This window comes from Hemiscyllium ocellatum, chromosome 4, assembly GCF_020745735.1.
Source record: "Hemiscyllium ocellatum isolate sHemOce1 chromosome 4, sHemOce1.pat.X.cur, whole genome shotgun sequence".
Classification (NCBI taxonomy): domain Eukaryota; kingdom Metazoa; phylum Chordata; class Chondrichthyes; order Orectolobiformes; family Hemiscylliidae; genus Hemiscyllium; species Hemiscyllium ocellatum.
This window is the reverse complement of record NC_083404.1, coordinates 71261498-71279167: the sequence shown is the minus strand read 5'-3', so window position 1 is coordinate 71279167 and position 17670 is coordinate 71261498. Positions and strand designations below refer to the sequence as shown.

General features: G+C 43.3%; 1 protein-coding gene across 12 annotated transcripts in view; it reads right to left on the bottom strand.

Moving 5' to 3' along the window:
- oxr1a (oxidation resistance 1a) overlaps positions 1 to 17670 on the bottom strand; it is a 524990-nt gene that overhangs the window by 165413 nt on the left and 341907 nt on the right. For all 12 annotated transcript variants that reach the window (XM_060823372.1, XM_060823364.1, XM_060823366.1 and 9 more), the window contains one exon: positions 2473 to 2625. In XM_060823372.1, the coding sequence (XP_060679355.1) occupies positions 2473 to 2625 (153 nt within the window). The remainder of the gene's footprint in view (positions 1 to 2472; positions 2626 to 17670) is intronic.

Sequence of the window (17670 nt, the reverse complement as noted above, 5' to 3'; positions counted from 1 at the left end):
ATATCATTAGGTGGGACCTGGCAAACATGCACTTGAAGCAGCTATCTGCAGGCAAGTCTAAATCTGAAACGTGGGAATCTTTTAAAAGTAGTACAGTGAGAATTCAGGGCCAGCGTATTCCTCTAAGAATGAAGGGCAAGGGCCACGGAACACTGGATATCAAAAGTCCGCTAAAGAAAAAGGAGAAAGCATATGTGCATTAAAGACAAGAGAGATCTTTCCAAAATATAGTGCGTGTACAAGGATATCAGGAAGTTAGAGAGAGGCCGTGAAATATCTTTGGTAGACAGATTTAAGAAAAGGCCAAGGCATTCGACAAGTGTATGAGAAGTAAGAGGATTACCAGGGAAAGGATAGAACCTATTAGAGATAGGAGAGGCAATGTGTGTATGGTGTCATTAGATGTGAATGAGGTCTTACAAGATTACTTTCCATTCGCATTCACAGCGGAGAACGGCATTGTTGCTAGGGAATTCAGTTGGGTTGTGAGGTTAGAGAGAACACAACACATTAAGATTACTAAAGAAGATTACTAAGGAAGAAGCATTAGATGTTTTAATGGGCATACAAGTATATATATATATCCCAAAAGGCACCAGCCCATGGGATCCAAGGCAAGTTGACAAACTGGATCCAAAACTGGCTTACAAATAGGAGAGAATGGGTGATCGTGGAGTATTGTTTTTGTAATTGAAAGTCTGTTACTAGAGGTGTTCCTCAATGTTTGGTGCTGGGATGCTTGTTGTTTGCTGTTTATGTTAATCATTTGGATGTGAATGCAGAAGTAGAATTAGTAAGTTTGTAGATGACACAAAAATTGATGGTGTTGTTCATAGTGAGGAAGACAGTCTCAGGCTACTGTATGATATTGATAAGTTGGCAACTTGGGCAGAACAATAGTCGGTAAAGTGCAACTTGATGCATTTTGGGAGGTCTGATAAGGGAAGGAATGAGATACAAAGGCACATTAGTGTGCAAATCTGAAGATCTCTGAAGCACAGGTAGACAGTGGTGAGGAAGGCCCACTGGATGCTTGCCTTTATTAGTAGGAGTGCACAACATAGCAAGAAACAAAAACAGAAATTGCTGGAAAAGCTCAGCAGGTCTGGCAGCACCTGTGGAAAGAAATCACAGATAATGTTTCCAGTTCAGTGATGCTTCCTCAGAACTGTTCTGAGGTTCAGAGGAAGGGTTACTGGACTCAAAACTTGAACTCTGCTTTCTCTCTAGAGATTCTGCCAGACATGCTGAGCTTTTCCAGCAATTTCTGTTTTTGTTTCTGGTTTCCAGCATCAGCGCTCTTTCAGTTTTTATTGAAGAATGTTTTGATACAATTTTATAAAACAATAGGTAGGCCATAAATGGAATACTATCTCAAGTCACCACATTATTGAAAGGAATGGACTGCACTGGAGACGACTCAGAGAAGATTCACTAGGATGTCGCCTGAGATGAAGAGTCTTGGTGATGAGGAGAGACTGGATGGGCTAGTTTTCTTTCACTTGGAGCTGAGTAAATTGCCAAATTCTCTTCCCCATGGAAATCATACCGAAGAGGACATGAGGTTTATGGTTGGTAGACAGTGACTTAAAGGAGATCTGAGAAAGAATTTTTTAACCAAGAGGATGTGAGAAATATGGAATATGCTGCCTGAGATGGTGATAGAGACAATATACTCTCAACATTTAAGAAGCATCTGGATGAATTGTTCAAATGCGAGAGCCTAAGAGGTATGAACCACATGCAAGTAAACGGGGTTGGCGTAGTTTGGTGTTTGTTGTTTGGCATAGACACAGTATGGGCCAAAGGGCCTATTTCTATGCTGTACAATTCCAGATACCTGTTCAACAACTATCCCACACCTCATCTTTCTTTGTCACTAACCATTTTACCGGCTGTTTAAAACACAACAGTCAAATAAACACCAGACCAAACAAACCTAAGTTACCATGTTCCACTCAAAAGTCAAATAATATCGCTATTCATCCTTTTCATGATGGACATCAAAACAAGGAGGAAGAGTTGGTCCTTAAACCTTATTTGCCCCTTTGAGTCTGCTCTACCACTCAATATGATGCTGAGCACCTACCTTAGTACTCTGCTTTCCCCTGCCTAGATCCCTTTATCTCTGAGAATTATGACACTCTCCAGCTGACTTCACCCCCGGTGCACCTCCTCCATTCAGCTGCTTTCCTACTCTCTCTCACACACAAGGCATATTTGTCTACACCCCTTTGTGCACACATTGCTGCTCCATTGACTGCTTCACTGTCACAGACAGCCACCATCTTTCAGTGAGGAAACTACAGTGGTTCAGTCCTCTTCAAACATGTCCTCCCTCACACTGGAAGGAAATCAATGTTAATTGAAACTACTGTACAATCCTTTGATTAATAATTCAAAACAGATGAGCTACAACTAAAATTAAACAATAATAAATGCTGCTGATTGAATGAAACCAAGAATAATTACCTTTCCATCAGTTATATATCGGCATGTAATTTTGAGAAACTTCTCTGTGAACGCCTCCTCATCCTCAGACGTAAATGACATCACTCTCGGAGTCCGGATGCAGCTGTGTATTTGTGAGCTGCTCAGGTCTTTGGGATCAGGGTGTTCCACATCCTGAAATCACACAAGGTTCTGCAATTCTTATTAAAATCTCAGGATCTGCAAATCTTACACTAGCCAGGAAGTGTAACTAACAGAGACCAAAGATGGAAATGTAAGTCAAACTGCTGAATAATAAAGATTCTTCAAATGATTTTTATTTCCCTATGTTGGCACCAAATTCAATAGTGGTGAAGAGGTAGGAGCAGCAGTGGGGAAAGTGCAAGGAGGTGGGGAGGGGGAGGGGATGCCAAGGGGTGGGCAAAATAGGAATTAGGAGCAGGAAGTGCTAACTGGCCTTTTGACCTTACTCTGCCATTCAATATGATCATGACTGATCAACCAACTTAGTACCCTGTACTTACTTTTGCCACCTCAAAATATTCATGGTTTTGGTCTCAACCTCTTGGCTTCGGAGAATTCCACAGACTCACCGCTCCCTGGGTGAAGACATGTCTCCTCATCTCAGTCCTAAATAGCTTACCTTGCATCACTGAACTGTGGGCTCTTGTTCTGGACTTCCCATTCATCTTTCCTCTGTCTGCTCTGTTTGAACGTTTTTAGAAAGATACCAATAAGAGATGTCCTCATTCTTCTAAATTTCAATGAATACAGTCCTAACTGATCTGTCTCTCTTTAAATGCCTGTCCTGCTATCCCAAGAATTCGTGTGGGAAGCCTTTTTCTGGACAAAACATCCTTCTTCAGATCAGAACATCGCCATATTCTAGGTTTTGTCACACCAAGGCTCTGTATAAACCATCCCTTACTCAAATTCTCTTGCTCTGAGGGGCAACATATCATTTACCTTTTTTCCCCATTTGCTGCACCTGCATACTCACGTTGAGAGGTAGTGAGTAGTTTGTATGTAGGGAATGGTGACAGAGAGGGAGTAGTGAGGGAGGGAATATAGACTTAATGGTAAAATTGTAAACAGTATGCAGGGTTAGAGAAAGAGGGGATTCATGTGCATTGATCTTTGAAGTTGACAGAATACATCGAGAGAGTTGCTAACAAAGTAAAGAAAATGAGGAGAATAGATCAGGGCAGAGCAGTGGACGTGATCAATATGGACTTCAGTAAGGTGTGCAACAAGATTCCGCATGGTGCATCGGTTGGTGAGGTTAGATAACATGGTATAGAAGATGGTGGAGGATTTCGTTTCAGACTGGAGGCCTGTTACCAATAGTGTGCCACAAGGATCAGTGCTAAATCCACTGTTTTTCATCATTTATATAAATGATTTGGATGTGAATGTAAGAGATATGGTTAGTAAGTTTGCAGATGACATGAAAATTGGATGGTTAGTGGACAGTGAAGGAGGTTACCTTAGATCACAATGGGATCATGAGCAGATGGGCCAATGTGCTGAGGAGTGGCAGATGGAGTTTAATTTAGATAAATGTGAGGTGCTGCATTTAGGAAAGGCAAATTCAGACAGGGCTTATACACTTAATGGTAAGGTCCTGGGGACTGTCGTTGAACAGAGACCTTGGAGTGCAGGTTGATCGTTCCTCGAAAGTGGAGTTGAAGGTAGACAGGATAACGAAGGCAGCATTTGGCATGCTTTCCGTTATCAGTCAAAGCATTGAATATAGGGGTTGGGAGATCATGTTGCAGTTATACAGGATATTGGTTAGGCCACTTCTGGAATATTGCATGCAATTCTGATCTCCCTCCTATTGAAAGGATGTTGTGAAACATGAAAGCGTTCAGAGAAGATTTACAAGGATGTTGCCAGGGTTAGAGGGTTTCAGCTTCAAGGGAGAGGCTGGAGAGGTTGGGGCTGTTTTCCCTGGAGCATTGAAGGCTGAGGGGTGACCTTATATAAGTTTATATAATCACGAGGGGCATGGATAGGCTAAATAGACAAGGTCTTTTGTTGGGATCTGGGAGCCCAAAACTAGAGGGCATAGGTTTAGGGTGAGGGGGAATAATTTTGAAAAGGAACCAAGGGACATTTTCACACAGAGGGTAGTGTGTGTATGGAATGAGCTGTGAGAGGTGGTGGTGGGATCTGGTACAATTGCAACATTTAAAGGACATCTGTGTGGGTATGAGTAGGGTTTAGAGGTGGCAAATGTGACTAGATTAGTTTAGGATAGCTGGTCAAGGGTCTGTTTCCGTGCTATAAATGTCTATGACACTACGACTCGATAAGTAGGGTTTTCAGCTTCATTAAAAAAGCAGGTATTGTGTACAAAAGAAGGGAAGTTATGTTAACTTTCACAACACTCTGATTAGTCTACAAATGGAGCAGTTCTGGTCACCGTATGTCAGGAATGATGTGTCCTTGAGAAAGGAGAGAAAATTTATTGGAAGATTCCCGGGATGAGGTATTATAATTACAAGATTAGGGTGGAGAAGGTTGTTCTCCTTGGGGTAAAGAATTTGTACACCTCTATCAAATCTATGATAAGAACGCATAACGGAGACCAATAAAAACATGTTCCTTTCATTGAGGGGACAACAACTTGGGGTCATCAGTCTTTTTTTTTAAAAACAAGTTTTACAGGGAAACAAAGACATTTTGTTCTAAAGAGAATGAATGGTAACAACCTGGATCTTGTCACCCATGATGGGTAGAAGCAGTTAACCAAAGGGTGCTGAGACATTGGTCATCTGCATTCTGTGCATGAAGTTCAGTCAGTGCGTGTATGATGGGCATCATGGAAGAACCCAGTGTTAAGGAACAGTTAATCCCAAACATTACATTACTGTAGCATTTTCCATCCCTCCTTCCTCCTCTAACCAAAAAAAAGAGCTGTGGTGAGATTCAGAGAAAAGCAAGTTTGATAACAAGAGTTACAGCAGATAAAAGAGCACGTGCTTAAACAGTTTCTGGAAATTATTGGTGAGCAGCAGGTAAGTTTTGCAAAATTGTTAGTGAAGTAAACAGCACCACCAGCTTTAACTGAATATTAAAAGTACTTGCCATTCTAAGGATTAATTATGTTAAAGGGGTGAGACATGACAGTAGAACCCACATGACAGTAGTGGGCGGCACGGTGGCACAGTGGTTAGCACTGCTGCCTCACAGCGCCTGAAGACCCGGGTTCAATTCCCGACTCAGGCGACTGACTGTGTGGAGTTTGCACGTTCTCCCCGTGTCTGCGTGGGTTTCCTCCGGGTGCTCCGGTTTCCTCCCACAGTCCAAAGATGTGCGGGTCAGGTGAATTGGCCATGCTAAAAAAAATTGCCCGTAGTGTTAGGTAAGGGGTAATGTAGGGGTATGGGTGGGTTTCGCTTCGGCGGGTCGGTGTGGACTTGTTGGGCCGAAGGGCCTGTTTCCACACTAAGTCTAATCTAAACCCCACTGTAAGTCTAATCTAAAAACCCAAATCATAGTCTGCTCCTCTTGCTCGATGTGAGAAGCCAGGCGCATTTACAGCGATCGGGATCTGTACATGTGCAAGAAGTGTTGTCAGTTGCAGCTCCAGGAAGCCTGAGTTTCGGAGTTGGAGCGGCATCTGAGGACACTGTACAGCATTCATGAGGTGGACAGTACTGTTAGCATGTATAAAAGTGAGGTGGTCACACCGCAGACTCAGACTCCACAGGCAGAAAAAGGAATGGGTTACCATCAGGCCCATGCAAGCAGAACAGGAGGACTAATCAGGCAGTGCAGGAATTCCTGTGGCAATTTTGAATTCTTTGAGGAGGTGACCAAGCATGTGGATGAGGGTAGAGCAGTGGATGTAGTGTACATGGATTTTAGTAAGGCATTTGATAAGGTTGCCCATGGTAGGCTTATGCGGAAAGTCAGGAGGCATGGGATAGAGGGAAATTTGGCCAATTGGATAGAAAACTGGCTAACCGGTCGAAGTCAGAGAGTGGTGGTAGATGGTAAATATTCAGCCTGGAGCCCAGTTACAAGTGGAGTTCCGCAGGGATCAGTTCTGGGTCCTCTGCTGTTTGTAATTTTTATTAATGACTTGGATGAGGGAGTCGAAGGGTGGGTCAGTAAATTTGCAGATGATACGAAGATTGGTGGAGTTGTGGACAGTGAGGAGGGCTGTTGTCGACTGCAAAGGGACTTAGATATGATGCAGAGCTGGGCTGAGGAGTGGCAGATGGCGTTCAACCCTGCCAAGTGTGAGGTTGTCCATTTTGGAAGAACAAATAAGAATGTGGAATACAGGGTTAACGGTAGGGTTCTTAGTCAGGTGGAGGAACAGAGGGATCTTGGGGTCAATGTACATAGATCTTTGAAAGTTGTCACTCAGGTGGATAGAGCTTGTAAGAAGGCCTATGGTGTATTAGCGTTCATTAGCAGAGGGATTGAATTCAAGAGTCGTGAAGTGATGTTGCAGCTGTACAGGACTTTGGTTAGGCCACATTTGGAGTACTGTGTGCAGTTCTGGTTGCCTCACTTTAGGAAAGATGTGCAACCTTTGGAGAGGGTGCAGAGAAGATTTACCAGGATGTTGCCTGGAATGGAGAATAGGTCGTACGAGGACAGGTTGAGAGTTCTCGGCCTTTTCTCGTTGGAACGGCGAAGGATGAGGGGTGACTTGATAGAGGTTTATAAGATGATCAGAGGAATAGATAGAGTAGACAGTCAGAAACTTTTTCCCCGGGTACAACAGTGTGTTACAAGGGGACATAAATTTAAGGTGAAGGGTGGAAGGTATAGGGGAGATGTCGGGGTGGGTTCTTTACCCAGAGAGTGGTGGGGGCATTGAATGCGCTGCCCGTGGGAGTGGTAGAGTCAGAATCATTGGCGACCTTTAAGCGGCAATTGGATAGGTACATGGATGGGTGCTTAATCTAGGATAGATGTTTGGCACAACATCGTGGGCCGAAGGGCCTGTTCTGTGCTGTCTTGTTCTATGTTCTATGTTCTAATTTCTGTGCAAAACAGATATCCTGTTTTTGATACAGTTGAGGGGAATGGCCTCTCAGGGAAAAATGCCAGCAGCCAAATTCATGGCGCCATGGTTGGCTATGCTGCAGAGGGAGGGAGAAATAGGCCCAGAAATGCTGTAATTACAGGGGATTCAATTGTAAGGAATTTCTGTAGCTGCAAACAAGAGTCCAGGATAGTGTGTTGCCTCCTTGTCATGGATGTCTGAGATGATGAAGGACATTATGGAGGGGGAGAGTGAACAGTCAGTGGTCGAGGTACACGTTGGTACTAATGACATAGGTTTTAAAAAAAGGAATGAGGTCCTAAAAGCAGAATACAAAGAACTAGGAAGAAAGTTCAAATGCAGCACCTCAAAAGGTAGTTATTCTAAGACCAGTGCCATGAACTAGTCAGAGTAGAAACTGGAGGATATATAGGATGAATATGTGGCTAAAAAGATATGAGAATAGGTAAAGATGATGAACTTAGAGCCTTGGTTAGTACTTTGAACTATTATATAATTGCAATTTATAGAGACAGGATTGGCAGCTGATTGTCCAAGATTTAAATGTTTCAAGTGTGATGGAAGGAGATGTAAAAGGGGTGGGGGAAGTTGCATTACAGGTTGTTACCCTACAATGCACATTTCATCAATGCAATTTGGGGAACTGGGAAATGATTTGAAACCAAACTCCTGTTAGCTAGTCCATGATTCAAACCCTGGTACTCAGTGTCATGGTGCGCTGAGGACAGGACTCATGTCAACATCACATGGTCAGTTGGCTTGCATGCTTTGTGGTGAAGTGCTTCCTGAAAGGTACACACAGATAGTGTCGGGTAGTGTCTCCACCCATTCTCCTCCCCTAACCACAAAGGATCTGTGCACTGGATTAATAAGGTGACCAGTCTTTTTTTTTCCCTTCTCTCTTAGTTTTTAGTAGGCTTGTTGGGAATTTAGAATAGTGGGAATAGAGGTTATGGCAGTTGAATGTTCCTCCTGCAGAATGTGGGAGGCAAGGGTTGCCACTAGTGCCCCTGCAGACTACATCTGCGGGAAGTGCACCCAATTCCAGCTCCTTGAAAACCATGTTAGGGACCTGGATGAACTTCGGATTTTTCCAGAGGTGGAAGAGATTATTAAGAGGAGTTACAGGGAGGTAGTCACACCTCAGGTAAAAGAAGGGTTACCGTCAGGGGGCAGAAATGGAAGTAGCAGGCAGTGCTGGGATCTCCTGAGGCTGTTCCCCTCAACAACAAGTATACAGTTTTGGATACTGCTGGGGATGGTGTGGAGGGGGCAGGGGTGGAAAGAGAGAGCAACTTATCAGGGATAAGCAATGGGGCACAGTTCTCTGGCACACAGTCTATTCCTGTTGCTCACAAGGAAAGGGTGCAGCTTTAGTCAGGGGTACAGACAGGAGGTTCTGTGGGAACGAGAGACTGTAACAGTTTGCGTGTTGTCTCCCAGGTGCTAGGGTTTGTGATGTCTCGGATCATGCTTTTGCAATCTTTGCAGGGGAGGGGGAGCAGCCCCATGTCGTGGTCCACATAGGCACTAATGACAAAGGTCGGAAGAGAGATAGGGATTTAAGGCAGAAATTCAGGGAGCTAGGGTGGAAGCGAAGAGTGAGGACAAAGAGAGTTGTTATCTCTGGTTTGTTAGCCATGCCACATACTAGCAAACCATGTGGCTAAACGTGTGGTGCAGGAGAGAGGGTTTTGGATTCCTGGATAATTGGGGCTCTTCCTGGGACAGATGGGACCTCTACAAATAGGATGGCCTTCACCTGAATCAGCAGGGTACCAATATCCTTGGGGGGGAAATTTGCTAATGCTCTTCAGGTGGATTTAAACTAATTTAGCAGGGGGGGTGAGGAACCTGAATTGTAGTTCGAGTTTAGAGGAGGTTGAGAGTACGGAGGTTCGAAATAAGGTTTAGTGTTTCAAGAGGGCACCGGAAAGTAAAACGTTGATTTGAAGTGCGTCTATTTCAATGCCAGGATCACCTGGAATAAGGTGGGTGAACTTGAAGCAGGGGTTGGTACCTGGGAACTCAATGTTGTGACTCCCCGAATAGTCAGAGGGAAATTGAGAAACAAACTTGCTAGGAGATCTCAGCTATTTTAAGAATAATCGGGTGGTTATGGTAGGGAATTTTAACTTTCCAAACATGAACTGGGACTGCCATAGTATTAAGGGTTTAGATGGAGAGAAATTTGTTAAGTGTGCACAAGATAATTTTCTGATTCAGTATGTGGATGTACCTACTGGAGAAGGTGCAAAGCTTGACTTACTCTTGGGAAATAAGGGAGGACAAGTGACTGAGGTGTCAGTGGGGGAGCATTTTGGGGCCAGCAACCATAATTCTATTAGGTTTAAATTAGTGATGAAAAAAGATAGACCAGATCTAAAAGTTGAAGTTCTAAACTAGAGAAAGGCCAATTTTGATGTTTTAGGCAAGAACTTTCAAAAGCTGATTGGGGCAGATGTTCGCAGGTAAAAGGACGGCTGGAAAATGGGAAGCCTTCAGGAATGAGATAATGAGAATCCAGAGAAAGTATACTCCTGTTAGGGTGAAAGGAAAGGCTGGTAGGTATAGGGAATGCTGGACGACTAAAGAAATTGAGGAAGGGCTCATGCCCGAAACATCGAGTCTCCTGCTCCTTGGATGCTGCCTGACCCGCTGCGCTTTTCCAGCAACACATTTTCAGCTCTGATCTCCAGCATCTGCAGTCCTCACTTTCTCCTAAAGAAATTAAGGGTTTGGTTAAGAAAAAGGAGGAAGCAGATGTACGGTATAGACAGGATAGATCGAGTGAATCCTTAGAAGAGTATAAAGAAAGTAAGGGTATACCTCAGAGGGAAATCAGGAGGGCAAAAGGGGACATGAGACAGCTTTGGCAAATAGAATTGAGAAGAATCCAAAGGGTTTTTTACAAATACATTCAGGACAAAAGGATAACTAGGGAGAGAATACAGCCCCTCAAAGATGAACAAGGCAGCCTTTGTGTGGAGCCACAGAAAATGGGGGAGATACTAAACAAGTATTTTGCATCAGTATTTACTGTAGAAAAGGATATGGAAGACGTGGAAAGTAGCGAAATAGATAGTGACACCTTGCAAAATGTCCATATTACAGAGGGGGAAGTGCATAAAGGTGGATAAAGGATTGGGTGTTCCCTAGAACTCTGTGGGAAGCTAGAGAAATGATTGCTGGACCTCTTGCTGAGGTATTTGTATCATCAATATACACAGGTGAGGTGCTGGAAGACTGGAAGTTGGCTAACATGGTGCCACTCTTTAAGAAGGGCGTTAAGGACAAACCAGGGAACTATAGACCAGTGAGCCTGATGTCGGTGGTGGACAAGTTGTTGGAGGGAATCCCGAGGGACAGGATATACATATATTTGGAAAGGCAAGGACTCATTAGGGATAGTCAACATGGCTTTGTGTGTGGGAAGTCATGTCTCACAAACTTGACTGAGTTTTTTGAAGAAGTAACAAAGAGGATTGATGAGGACAGAGCAGTAGATGTGATCTATATGGACTTCAGTAAGGCGTTCGACAAGGTTCCCCATGGGAGACTGGTTAGCAAGGTTAGATCTCATGGAATAAAAAGGAGAACTAGCCATTTGGATACAGAACTGGCTCAAAGGTAGAAGACAGAAGGTGGTGGTAGACGGTTGATTTTCAGACTGGAGGCCTGTGACCAGTGGAGTGCCACAAGGATGGGTGCTGGGTCCTCTACGTTTTGTCATTTACATAAATGATTTGGATGCGAGGTACAATTAGTAAGTTTGCAGATGATACCAAAATTGGAGGTGGAGTGGATAGCGAAGAAGTTTACCTCAGATTACAATAGGATCTTGATCAAATGGGCCAATGGACTGAGAAGTGGCAGATGGAGTTTAATTTAGATAAATGCGAGGTGCTGCATTTTGGGAAAGCAAATCTTAGCAGGACTTATACACTTAATGGTAAGGTCCTAGGGAGTGTTGTTGAACAAAGAGACCATGGAGTGCAGGTAGATAGGATATTGAAGGCAGCGTTTGGTATGCTTGCTTTTATCTGGTATTGAGTACAGGAGTTGGGAGGTCCTGTTGCAGCTGTACAGGATATTGGTTAGGCCACTATTGCGTGCAATTCTGGTCTCCTTCCTATCGGAAAGATGTTGTGAAACTTGAAAGGGTTCAGAAAAGATTTACAAGGATGTTGCCAGGGTTGGAGAATTTGAGCTATGGGGAGAGACTGAGCAGGCTGAGGCTGTTTTCCCTGGAGCGTCGAAGGCTGAGGGGTGACCTTATAGGGGTTTATAAAATCATGAGGGGTATGGATAGGGTAACTAGACTAAGTCTTTTCCCTGGGTTTGGGGAGTCCAGAACTAGAGGGTGAGAGCGGAAAGATATGAAAGAAACATAAGGGGCAACCTTTTCTTGCAGAGGGTGGAATGAGCTGCCAGAGGAAGTGGTGGAAGCTGGTACAATTGAAACATTTAAAAGGCATTTGGATGGGTATAGAATAGGAAGGATTTGGAGGGATATGGGCTGGGTGCCAGCAGGTGGGACTAGATTGGATTGGGATATCTGGTCGGCATAGACTGGCTGGACCGAAGAGTCTGTTTCCATGCTGTACATCTCTATGACTCTGACATGGGTAGAGCAGGAACAGGAATGACTGTTGCAGGTTCCGGGATTTAGAGGCTTCAGTAAGAAGATGGTAGAAGAGGTGGGGGTGTGGCACTGTTAGTCAAGGACAGTATGACAACTGCAGAAAGGACGATTGAGGATTCATCTACTGAGGTAGTATGGGCTGAGATTATAAACAGGAAAGGAGAGGTCACCCTGTTGACAGTTTTCTATAGGCGTCCGAATAGTTCCAGAGATGTAGAGGATAGTAAAGATAATTATCAATAGCAGCGACAGTGACACTGTTGTTGTTATTGGGGATTCAACTTTCCAAATATCGATAGGGAAAACTGTAGTTCAAGCACTTTAGATTGGTCAGCTTGTGTCCATTGTGTGCAGGAGGATTTTCTAATGCAGTATGTAGACAGGGCAAAAACGGGCGAGACCACATGAGATTTCATACTCAATGAACCTGGCCAGGTGTTACATTTGGAGGCAGGTGAGCACTTTGGGTGATAGGGAGCACAATTTGGTTATGTTTACTTTAGCAATGGAAAGGGATAGATATACACCAGAGGGCAAAAGCTACAGCTGGGGGAAATGGGCACAACAGAAATATGAAGTTTATTCAAGGAACAGCTACTGTGTGTCCTTGATAAGTATGTGCCTGTCAGATAGGGAGGAAGTTGTCAAGCGCAGGAGCCATGGTTTACTAAGGAAGTTGAATCTCTTGTCAAGAGGAAGAAGTTAGGATGAGACGTGAAGCTCAGTTAGGGAGACAGAGTTACAAGGTAGCCAGGACAGACCTAATGACAGAGTGAAGATGAGTGAGGAGGGGACATGAGAAGTTGTTGGCAGGGAACACCCTAAAGCTTTCTGCAGGTATATAAAGGGATAGAAGAACAGCTAGAGTAAAATTAGGACCAATCAAGGACAGTAGTGGGAAGTTATGTGGAAGAATAGAGAAGGAGCTAAATGAATATTTTTCATCAGTATTTTGTCAGGGTTGGAGGGCTCAAGATATAGGGAGAGGCTGAATAGACTCCCTGGAGCATTGGAGGCTGAGGGGTGACCTTATAGAGGTTTATAAAATTATGAGGGCCATGAATCGGGCAAACAGACAAGGTCTTTTACTGAGTAGCCCAAAACTAGAGGGCATAGTTATACAGGTGAGAGGGGAAAGTTTTAACAGGCATCTCAAGAGCATTTTTTTGAAACAAAGTGGGTGGTGTGTGTATTGAATGAGCTACAGATGAAGTGGGGGAGGCTGGTACAATCACACCATTTAAAAGGCATCTGGATGGTTATATGAATAGGAAAGGTTTAGAGGAAAATAGGCCAAATGCTGGTAAATGGACTAGATTAATTTAGGATATCTAATTGTCATGGAGAAGTTGGACCTATGGATCTGTTCCCACACTATACATCTCAATGAATCTATTAATTGGTCTTAATCTTACACCAAATACTAAGTCCAGAGGTTCACCCCTATCAATTTGATTTTTACGTCTAGATCCTCAATCTATCTGCTCAAGAAAATGGAGCATACTTTTGACCAAGATCTTGAATACCACAGTTCAAAAACAAATTCAAAATGATTGGAGTCAACATGGAGACAGTAGTAGTAATTACACTGCAGGACAATTAATTCAGAGGCTTAGATTCAAAATCTAGAGATTAGAATTTTGTTTAACGGGTAGTAAATAGAAACTGAGTTTTGTATTTCTCAAGCTGCAATTTAAATTAACGCATAGAATTTGACTTCCAATCTTAAAGCTTCAGACTCTTGAGTCAGTGCCACAGACTTTCTGCAGCTGACAGCGAGATATCAGAATGGTGTGTTGCCTCCCTGGTGCCAGGATAAAGGATATTTTGCAGAATATTCTCATAGGCGAGTATGACTAGGCCATCATTGTACCCATTGGTACCAATGACATAGGAACAGCAAAGGGCAAGGTTCTGAGGAGAGATATAGAAAATTAGGTAGGAGGTTAAAAGTAGGTCCTCGAGGGTAGTAATATCTGGATTATTCCCACTGCCACATGCTAGCAAAAGCAGGAAAGAGCACATGAATGCATGGCTGAGGCGTTGGTGCAGGGGAGAAGATTCACATTTTGGATCATTGGAAGCTCTTCTGGATAGAAGCAATCTAAATAAAGAATGATGGGTTGTATTGGAATTGGAAGGGAACGAATACACCAGTGGGGAGATTAGCTTGTGCTACTCAGGAGGCGTGGCCCGAAGAGATAGTGAGAATAGAGGCTGGTACAGTTGAGAAAAGGAATAAGTCGACAGATAGGAGCAAGGCAGAGAAAGAGGTAGGACTCATAACTTAAAGTGCAATTATTTCAATGCAAGAGGCCTAATTGGGAAGGCAGATGAGCTCAGGACATAACTGGGGATATGGGACTGGGATGTCATAGCAATTAAAGAAATGCGACTCACAGAAGGAAAAGACTGGCAGTTTAATGTTCCAGGTGCTTTACGAAGGACAAAAAGAGAGAACAGAGAGGGGGAAGGGAGTGCTTTTTTTTGTTAGGAATAATGTTATAGCTGTACTTTGGTAGAATATTCCGAGTACTATGTCCAGTGAAGTTATTTATGTGGAACTGAGAAATAAGAGAGAGAGAGAGAGATGATCACCCTATTGGCATTGTTTTATAGATCAGCCCAATAGTGAGCAGGAAATTGAGAAGTAAATTTGTAAGGAGACCTCAGTTACCTGTTAGATAATAGAGTTGTAAAGGTAGGGGATTTTAACTTTTCAAACAAAGATAGGGACTGCTACAGTGTGGAGGGCTTCGATGGAGAGGAATTTGTTAAGTGTATGCAAGAAAAGTTCTTGATTCAGTATGTGGATGCACCTACCAGAGAAGGTGCAAAATTTGACATACTCCTGGAAATAAGGCAGAGCAGGTGACCAAGCTGTCAGTGGGGGAGAACGTTAGGGCCAGTAAACATAATTCTTGTTTGCTTTAAAGAAGTTATGGAAAAGGACAGACCTGATCTAAAAGTTAAAATTCTGAATTGGAAGGTCAATTTTGACGGTGCACTTTAGAACTTTGTGACAAGCTAAGGAAGTGGTTGCTGAGCTTCTTACTGACATATTTGTATCATTGAGAGCCACTGGTGAGATTCTGGAAGACTGGAAGCTGGCTAATGTGATGCCATTATTTAAGGAAGATGGTAAGGAAAAGCCAAGGAATTACGGAACAGTGAGCATGACATCAGCGTTGGGCAAGTTGTTGGAGGGGATTAGGAGAGATAGGATTTACAAGTAATTGGAAAGGTAAGGACAGATAAGGGAGAGTCAACATGGTTGCATGTGTGGGTAATATTGTCTCAATTACTTGAAGAACTAACAAGGGATTGATGAAGGTTGAGTGGTGAATATTGTCCACATGGACTTCGAGGCATTTGGCAAGGTTCCACATAGTTGACTGGTTAGCAATGTTAAATCACATAGAATACAGGAAAACTAGCCATTTGGATAAAAGTTTGGCTTGAAGTTGAAAGACAGAGCAGCACGGAGCAGTGGGGCGGCATGGTGGCACAATGGTTAGCACTGTTGCCTCACAGTGCCAGAGACCCGGGTTCAATTCCCACCTCAGTTTGCACATTCTCCCCATGTCTGCGCGAGTTTCCTTCGGGGGCTCCGGTTTCCTCCCACAGTCCAAAAATGTGCAGGTTAGGCAATGCTAAATTGCCCGTAGTGTTAGGTGAAGGGGTAAATGTAGGGGAATGGGTCTGGGTGGTTTCCCATTCGGAGGGTCGTTGTGGACTTGTTGGGCCGAAGAGCCTGTTTCCACACTAAGTACTCTATAATAAGAGTGTGGTGAATGAGGGATGCTTTCCAGAATGGATTCCTATGATCAGCTATGTGCCGTAGGGTCCATTGCTTTTTGTAATTTGTTTAAATGTTTTGGATGTGATATCCACTGCTATTTTGTAGTTCCTTGACTTTTCCTTACTACCTTCCTTAAATAATGGCACCACATTAGCCAACATCCAGTCTTCCAGCATCTCACCAGTGGCTATCAATGATACAAATATGTCAGTAAGAAGCTCAGCAATCACTTCCCTAGCTTGCCACAAAGTTCTATAATATAATCGCAAATTGCAGTTTTCAGGATAGCAAGAAGACTAAAGATTGACAGTGCCACCTACTAAAGGTAAAACAAAATAACAGAGCAGTGGTTATCAATGATCCATTTGGGCAAGGAAAATAAGGCAGGACTTATACATTTAATGGTGAAGTCCTGGGGAGCAATGCTAACCAAAATGTTCTTTGGATGCAAGTTCATTGTTCATTGAAAGTCACAGGTTAAAAAAAAAGGAAAGTGAAGGAGTTTGGTATGCTTGCATTGGTCAATGCATTGAATATAGGATTTGGAAGGTCATGTTGTAGCTCTGTAGAAACATGGAAACATAGAAAATAGGCGCAAGAGTAGGCCATTTGGCTTTGAGCCTGCACCACCATGGAATATGATCATGCAATCTCTGTATCCCATTCCCGCTCTCTCCCCACACCCCTTGAATATTGTTTAGGCTACTTTTGGAATACAACATTCAATTCTGATCTCCCTGATAGAATAAAAATGTTGTGAAACTTGAAAGGGTTCAGAAAAGATTTACAAGGATGTTGCCAGGGTTGGAAGGCTTGAGCTATCAGGAGAAGCAGAATAGACTGGACCTATTTTCCCTGGAGCATCCGAGGATGAATGGTGATCTTATAGAGGTTTATAAAATCATGCAACGGATGGATAAGGGAAATAATGTCTTTTCCCCAGGGTAGGGTATCCAAAACTATAGGGCATGGGTTTAAGGTGAGAAGGAAAAGATATAAATAGGACCTAATAGGCAACTTTTTCACGTAGGGGCAGATAAATGTATGGAATGAGCTGCCAGAGAAGGTGCTGGAGGCTGGTACAATTACAGCATTCCAAAGGCATCTGGATGAGTGTATGAATAGGTAGAGTTTAGAGGGGTATGGGACAAATGCTGGCAAGAGGGACTTAATTTTAGGATATCTAGGTGGCATGGACGAGTTGGACTGAAGGGCTGTTTCTGTGCTGTACATCTCCACGACTCTAGAGATTGTAAACAAGCTAAAACAGCTCATTAATAGAAACTATCTGTCAAAGACAACAAGTGTGTCTGTCAATCTACTGGAAGTGGATGCCTGAGTAAGTATTCACTACTGCAGCAGGATGCTGGTTTAGAGAGTTGTAATTTGAATATGAGCAGAAGCTTGTTTGAGGGCTTGCTCCAACACAGACTGACTGAGGGAACAAAGCGTCAATTAATTAACTGGCTGGTAGAGTCAGAAATTTGGTGCCAGGAAATAAGAGACAGAAAAATGATATGGCTCTGCTCTGTTATCTTATTTTACCTCTGGTAAGTGGCATTGTTCAATCTTTAGTCTTCTTGCAATCCTGGAAACTGTCTCTCTCTGAATATAATCGTAAATTGCAGTGTCATAGAGATGTACAGCACAGAAACATACCCTTCAGTTCAACTCATCCATGTTGACCAGATATTCTCAATTAGTCCAGTCTCATTTGCTAGCACTTAGCCCATATCCCCC